This window comes from Mastomys coucha, unplaced genomic scaffold (genome assembly GCF_008632895.1).
Source record: "Mastomys coucha isolate ucsf_1 unplaced genomic scaffold, UCSF_Mcou_1 pScaffold21, whole genome shotgun sequence".
Taxonomy (NCBI): Eukaryota; Metazoa; Chordata; class Mammalia; order Rodentia; family Muridae; genus Mastomys; species Mastomys coucha.
In genome coordinates this window covers 85,842,184-85,850,143 of record NW_022196904.1, presented here as the reverse complement: position 1 = coordinate 85,850,143, position 7,960 = coordinate 85,842,184, and the positions used below count along the sequence as shown (strand labels likewise).

Sequence of the window (7,960 nt, the reverse complement as noted above, 5' to 3'; positions counted from 1 at the left end):
GGCAGATGTCATACAGACCTTAAGAGAATACAAATGCCAGCCCAGGCTACTATACCCAGCAAAACTCTCAATTACCATAGATGGAAAAAAAATATTCCATGACAAAATGAAATTTACACAGTATCTTTCCACAAATCCAGCCCTACAAAGGATGATAGATGGAAAACACCAACATAAGGAACACTACACCCTAGAAGAAGCAAGAAAGCATTCTTTCAACAGACCCACACAAACATAACTCCACCTCTAACAACAAAAATAACAGGAAGTAACAATTACTTTTTCTTAATATCTCTTAATATTAAAATTAATTTTGCCGACATATCCTAATTGATTAAAATTAAAAAATATGAGGAATTAGAAATTTGTTGGCTGTCATCCAGTGGTCTCTCTAATTTGGTAATTGGAGAAATAGGTCCAGTATTGTACAATCCATATACACTTTCTGCTTGTTTGTATGAGATAGTGTTTTGCTGGGTTCCACATAATGGTCTTGAAATCATGCTTCTCCTATGTCAGCCTCTCTATTAGTAGGATTGTTTATTTAATGTTTTTACACTATAGTATGGTTTTCAGAACAGCTTACATATTTCAAAATTATTTATACAGCCAAAAGAAACGTAGACAATTAATTGGGAGGTGGCTTGTGAGAGAACAACAAACAGTGAGACTGAATGCTTTGCTTGATGTTTGTAACTATTGTATCAAGTTTGAAGAAGAGGACTTTATAAGTTACTTTCTCTGAGATGAATGCTTTTCAAAATCACCATAGCCAATGAACCAGATTCTTGCCCTCACCTAATGTCTATGCCACCCTCCAAGTAGAACCATTGTTCATTGCAACAGTAGGTGAATGACTTCATGGATAGACCATCTTAATATACACATTATTTCTTAAATGAATGTAACCTGTTCCCTGTGAGCTGAGAAAGAAGACAATCACGCAAGTCAAATAGCTTTGACCATTGCAGGAAATCTGTATCCAAAAATCATCCCTACAATTCATTCCTTGGTGCAGGAGACCTGTCAACACTTAGCTTAGCTAATATGGAGGTAATATCCTTTGGTTATGTGAGGGTCATTGAGGTACAGCCTTATTACAATTAACTCCAATGTCTAAAAATTGTTCTTATTTTGGGCTTGTACCACAGTAAGAACCAAGATTTTAAACTCTTCTAAATATAAAACAAACAAAGTCTTTATCTATTTATGTTCATTTAAAAAATAGTGATGTATCATTTTAAAATATCATACAGTTAATATGTTTGGAGTTATTTAAAATTCATATTGAGAAAAATGTATGTATTTTCAGTATTGCTGTAGACAAGCATCTACATAACTGCTCAACTGATTGTTGTTTTATATCAAACAAGCTTTATAATACTCATTTTTATTGCTACAATACTTTATAAATTTTAAAGAATATGACAAAAAGAACCAAATGGTATGGCAGGTATTGAATGGGGGGGTCTCTGGGAGGAGTTGGGGTACAAAAGAGAAAGAAGAATGTAATATAAGTGTATTTACTTATGTTTTTAAAGGTTAACAAATTCAGATAAACTGAAATTACGTAACTTTTCTCATCATAATGCAATAAAACTTAAATCAATTAAAAAAAAAAAAGATTTCTTTTCATTTTATGTGGACAGGTGTTTTGCCTGCACACGTTTGTGCACCATGTCAGTGCAATGCCTGCAGACCGGAAGAGGCATTAGATCCTTTGGAACTGCAGTTAAAGACTGTTGTTATGTGGGTGCTGAGATACAAAGCCAGGACCTTTGGAAGAGCTACAATTGCTCTTTTAAACCCTAAGCCACCTCTCCAGTCCCAAGATTTTGCTCTTTATGAGACTACACAGTTCTCTCAGGAGCAGGCATTGGTCTCACACCATCTTTTACCTGCAGGGAATGTTCTAGAGTTGTTCACTCCACAAAACTCAATTGTTTTAAAGTAGAAAAGCATATTGTTGAGTTGGAAAGCGAAAGGAAACTTCCAGTTCTCTGCTTCTGGGTCTTGAACATGCTATATCCCTTTTCTGGAATGGGAGATCACTTCAATGCTTATCATTCATGTTCAGCTCCCACTTAAGTCTTCATGGCTAAAAAATGGTACAGCTATGACAGAAGCTCAGATCCTACAACTAGCATGGAATAATGTTATCTGGGGAGTAAAGGTAAAAGATGGCCCTGCAAATGGTCAAAGGACAATGTTTAAGAGTCCTCTCCTTCTACCATAGTGGCCTAGGAATCAAACTAAAGTTGTCAGGTTTGGTGGCAAGTCTCTTTACCCACTGAGCTAGCTCACTGTTCCTAGCTTGAAAATCCTTGATTTATATACATGAATTAAAACAAATTCATAATTTCTCAAATACTTTGTAAATCAGTTCCACAGAAAGACCACGCACGAGTAGCCATTTGGCTCTTCAGTTCTAGTATATTCACACTAATGGTACATTCAACAATTTAGGGTAAAGATTCTAACATAAAAAACAAGTAGCAACTGGATGAGCTGTATCCAAGTGAGATCAATTTGACAGGGTTATTAGAACACTGCTGATTATGAGAACTAGAGGGAATAAAGGGAGTAAGCACAGTCTTGTTAAGTAGTTTCAGTGGCTGAACTCACCGCAGGTTTACACGGCATGGAACAAGTACACTTTGAATCACTGACAATCTGAGGTGAAGGTGTAACAAACCAGTTGTCAAAACCTGCAGGACCTATGTTGGCTGCAGCGGGTAACGGGTTTCAACCTCTCTACATTTCTCATGTACTGATGCCAAAACACTGACATGAATGCTATACGCTGAATTGGCAGGCGGATCCAGCTTACTAAATTTGCCTGACTTTATTTTGATACAGAAAACAAAAATCTACTTTTAATTTAAAAAGTGGATTTATTTTTGAACAGGTATTAATATGTAATCCCAGTTGGATGACACTCATTATGTAGACCAGGCTGGCCTCAAACTTACAGAGATCCTCTGCCTCGGACTTCTGAGTGCTAGATCATAGTTTATTACCATGCTATGCTTCAGATCTGAATTTTTTGACAATTAGATTGATTTGGGGGGAAGCAGCTATAGAACAGATGCCAACAAATATATGGAACTGGTTACTAATTTTATTTGCATATAACAAGAAGAAATAGGAAGTGAGTGCATTCCCAGACACCTGGCTTCTCAAAGTACAGAGGAACTTTCATAGAGCTCATGGATGCAAAACTCTCAAGTTCCTCTCACCTTTAACATACTATGACTACCATATAAGAGGAAGTGAAGTCAAGTCAGAATTATTTATAGTTAAAGATCCTAAGTGTGAAGCCCTTAGTTAGAAAAATTGTATAGGAACTAGAGAGATGTCTCAGTTGGTGTGATCACATGGAGTTAAGTCTGCTGTCCTGAGTTCTATCCTAGGACCTATAAGGCAGTGAGAGAAAACTGACTCTGAAGGGCTGTCCTCTGACCTCCACAGACTAGTTGTGGCATGTGGATCTTCCTCTTCCTACCCCAAAACACACTTAAATGTTTTCAAAAAAGAAAAAAATAGTATAGACATGATTAATAAATATACTTATTTAACCAATATATAATAAGATTTTTTGCTGTTTAAATAAGTTTAAAACACAATGACTATTAGCTGATAGAATCTGAGGGGTACAAACAGTATAATTGGCTCAACAGACTTACCTACTAAATAGCAAAGCTTAGAAGGGATAAAAACTAGCATTTACTGAACTGCTTCTACTCTGTGTGAATACAATGTCTGCACTTTTTCATTTCTACCATAACTCTGATCAGATATTATCACTTCATTTTATAATCATGAAAAACAAAAAAATTAAAAGAGAGTGAGATAATTAACAATACTGCTGGCAACTACCAGGCAATCAAAAACCATCAGCTGAACTTTGAAACTCTGAAAGCTATCTCTTTCTTTACCAAAAGGCAAGAGTATAACCTGTTTCTCCTTGCCCTAAGAACAACAAGATGGCTAATGATATCGCTGATATTTTAGTAAGACCCTAAAACAGCATTATGCAGGCATGCAAGTAATTTGTCAACATTTGATGAATCTTGGAAAACAAAACAAAATAAAACCCAAACCACAACAACTTTGTGGAGATGAGTGTTACCATAGCACGTGGCTGTTCTTAAGCAGCTCAGGGCTCTGTAGATCTTGGATACCTAAGGCATCACTTAATTAAAGCTCCCAATGTCAAACACAGGGAACTGAAGCCTAGTGAATGAGAGCACAGGCTTCTGCCTGGCCTATGTAGTAAGACCCTGTTACAATAAATGAACAAAAGCACAAGGAAGATTTTGGTTTACGGAGTTCTAGGCTCCAACCTAACTATAATACTAAGTTCATATGCCAAGGCCTCATGTTTGTGGGGAGGGAGGGTGATAAATGGATAACAACACTATCTACCTTTCTAAGGGTTGTGATGATTACATGAAGTAACAAAAAATGTTGAGCATTATTCTGATACATAAGAAGCAGTAACTAAATGGTAACATTAGTTTTACTGTTTTTCACAGACAGTTTTCTGAGCTTCATGTTAAGTTCTTAGCATTTGCTTACAGGGGCATGGAAATACAAGTAAGAATCTTTTCCACATGACTCAGAATAGGGCCACATCCTTACCACTGGTAGGCTTTCGTAAGTCCTGATCTGTAAACAGAAAGTAAAGAAAAATTGTGTCAATAGCAATAAAACATTAATCAACCACCAAACATTTATTCTGGGGTATATATGCAGGGCCCTTTGTAAGGAAATAGACATAGTGAAGCCTGTGTCCTCCAATCAATGCGACAGAACTGAGAAGGTTTAGTTTTCAGACAGAAGACTTCCTATTAATATGGTAATCAATACTAACAGTAAGCAATGAGGTATTGTAAAACAAGAGGTGTAGGTAATAAATGCTGTAGAATAAAATTAGGACTTGAAGGGACTGATCTGATATGAGCTTACTGACCCGGAAGGAAGTCAGGCAGTCAGTACTCGTCAAGGCGCCTGGAGGCACACAGACAGCAAACACCTGGACAGGACTTTTATTCCATGACATTTACAACAATGTGCAAGGCTGGGTTTGCTTTCAGAATAATACTACAGTTTGGCTCTTGTCTAGAGAAATGAGAGCAACATTTTAAGTTCTTAGTGGTCATTAAACTTAAATGCTCTTTAAAAAGATATTTAGGACTATATCTGAAATGGCAAGGACCACTGACATCCTAACTTTCTAAAGTACAGAAAACATTGAGGTACAGGCACAGGCAGATTCATGAGACAGAGAAACATATCTACTTCATTGAGAAGGAAAAGACTGGATATTATCAGACGTTAGGCAAGCATTTAATGTTGTGAAGGGAAGGTATCCTGGAGGAAGGAAGAAGGAAGCAACGGAAGAAAATGGACAGATGAATCTTTCAACCAAAGAGCCTTCTTGCCATGTGTGATTTTTATTATGCTTAAATTATCTTTAGAAATTTAAAGTTAAAATTCTTTCATCTAGAGATTCTGACCTTCACTTTAATTCCACAACTTCCCTTCCCCAGGACTGTCTAACAGTGAGAGGCAGCAAGGAGGTGGTTGTCTAATCAATAAAGGGAATCTTCCACAACACACTCTATTTCCCTCTCTTGGAGCCTCATCTAGTAAAGCAGCCAAGACAGCTGGATTTGTGAAACCAAGTTACTCATGACATGTACGGCTTGGATCTTGGAAAAGCATCAACTTCCAATCATGTTTCCATTAGGGAAAGTTGGCTTTAAAAATGGCTAATTTAACAGGATATTTTCAAAATGTTTTTCCCCCAATGTGACAAAACCCAGTACTAATGGAGACTTGAGAAAAGAATGTTTTGACACCTGGTACAGCTAAGGTGGAAATCAGAAAACAGGTTTATCACTGTGGCCAGTTTTGGAAATCATCATGGCTTTCTGGCAGATCGTGAATATACAGGAGTGAAAGTCAATTAGAAACAATTCCCTACTTTCTATCTCCAAAATGTTTTATGTATCTATGGATTCATTTTTCACATCTCAAAAAGTAAATTAAAACAAAGTTATTCAAACAGCTAAATCAGGACTGTGCAGAGTAGAGAACTCAAATAAAATATACTGCTAAATGCTAGCTTAGCATTTTTCTATCTTTCCTCTTTTTCTTAGTTCAGTCTGTCTTTATGACCCAGTGGGATCATGACATTCATAAAACCAAGTACATAAAAAGAACCCAAGTAAGAGAAAAATGAGGGAGAAGCTTTCAAGGGCCTGGGAATGTTGCTTTTATTTAATTTTTTTAAAGACAGGGTCTTAAATTTTATATAATTGTGTCTGACCTGGAACACGCTATGGAGACCAGGGTGACCTTGAAGTTTAAGAACAATCCTCCTGCTTCTGCTCTGGGTGCTGGACCCACAAGCATGCTTTTTTTCTTTTTTCTTTTTAAATTTTTTTTGAGAGGGTCTCACTCTGTAGTTCAGGCTCATTTGCAACCTGTGAAATTCTTTCTCTTGCCTTGGTCTCTAGCTGAGATTATAAGCATGAACTACTGCACCTGCCAATAGATCCAGTCTTCAAGAACGAGATACTCACAGATGTTAAAGTAACATTTGTTGATCACTTGCAGCCCAAGCACCAGGCCAGTCAGGTGTGAGGAGGCCAAGCGCTTTGCTTGTGTTATTGTGAAATGATCACCTTTGAAGACCCCACCCCAGCTACTTAAGTGTGCTTCTTTTAGGTCTGACCAATACCTTGCCAGGCGCTGCTCTAGGATGTGGTACCGTTCCTCCCTGAGGCTACCTCCAAAGAGCTCCCCAACACCAGGAACCAGAAGATCTACAGCAGCAACCTAAAGAAGAAAACAACCAGCCATGAACAATTCTGTACTTCCTGGTGATTCCAACAACACTCAGACTTTCAAGCAAATCGAACATTTTCTTGAAATAATTTTAAAATTAGTTGTTTGACTATTAGACTCTGATCCATTGTCCATGTTCTGTGTTTCAATATCAAATTAGTATTATAATAATGCAGTAAGTTATAGGCAGAGTTCTTCTCCCTCACATTATTTGTGTGATTATCAAAAATTCAAGGGAAGTCTTGCAAGCAATACCCGCCGTCAAGGAGAAACAGCAAAGAAGAGAAGGACTTAAGTGAATTCTGACAAACAGCATTTAGATGGGATTGAAGGCCCCATGTGAAGGAGGCAGAACAAATTTGTGCACAGTAAGATTTATGAGGAATTAAAATCTAAAAACCAAACTATTTTTCCCTCTTGTTTGTATGAGTACCTTACCGACATGTACATATGTGCACTGCGTGTGCCTGGTGCATGCAGTGGTTATAAGAGGACACGGTTTTGAGCCACCATGTGGATACTGGGAACCGAACACTTGTCTTCTATAAGAGCAACAAGTGCTTTTAGTCTCGGAGGCATTTCTCCGACCCCCATTCTTTTTGAAAAAGAATCCGTATAACCTGGCATGCCCAGAACTAATTATGCAGATTAAACTGACCTCAAAACTTGGCTTTGAACTTACAGTGATCATTTTGTTTCTGCCTCCCAAGTGCTGTGCTAACAGGTGTGTCTGACTCTAAAATAAGTACTGTTTAGGGACAAAAGATTCACAGGAAGGTTTATCTTACTCCAGACCAGGAAAGGGCAAGGGACTGGGACTAGGTGACCTGCGGTGTTCCTTCGACTATCAGTCTGTAACCACATACTTATATGTATATGCGGCACTAGTTTCTTCTCTTTGAATATCATTAAAGGGAACTACTAAATTAATATAAAAGGTGTGCAATAGGTGAAGAACATGCCACACATAAACTTGATTTGATAAAGTTCATAAAATAACATCTGACATACAATATAGTACTTGTTTGAGGGGAAACGATTCATAAGTTGTAGTGTTGCCAAAGAAAGACAACATGAACTAGAAACAAGTGCACATTGAGTC

At 37.4% G+C, this 7,960-nt stretch overlaps 1 protein-coding gene and 1 long non-coding RNA gene across 4 annotated transcripts in view; one reads left to right on the top strand and one right to left on the bottom strand.

Annotated features, from left to right (window-relative positions):
- Positions 1–7,960, bottom strand: part of Nars2 (asparaginyl-tRNA synthetase 2, mitochondrial) — a 110,162-nt gene that overhangs the window by 3,647 nt on the left and 98,555 nt on the right. For both annotated transcript variants that reach the window (XM_031387416.1, XM_031387417.1), the window contains 2 exons: positions 6,752–6,849; positions 4,645–4,671 (listed from right to left, as the gene is read on the bottom strand). In XM_031387416.1, the coding sequence (XP_031243276.1) occupies positions 4,645–4,671; positions 6,752–6,849 (125 nt within the window). The remainder of the gene's footprint in view (positions 1–4,644; positions 4,672–6,751; positions 6,850–7,960) is intronic.
- LOC116102587 overlaps positions 1–7,960 on the top strand; it is a 58,879-nt gene that overhangs the window by 20,937 nt on the left and 29,982 nt on the right. The gene's annotated exons all lie outside the window — the stretch shown is intronic.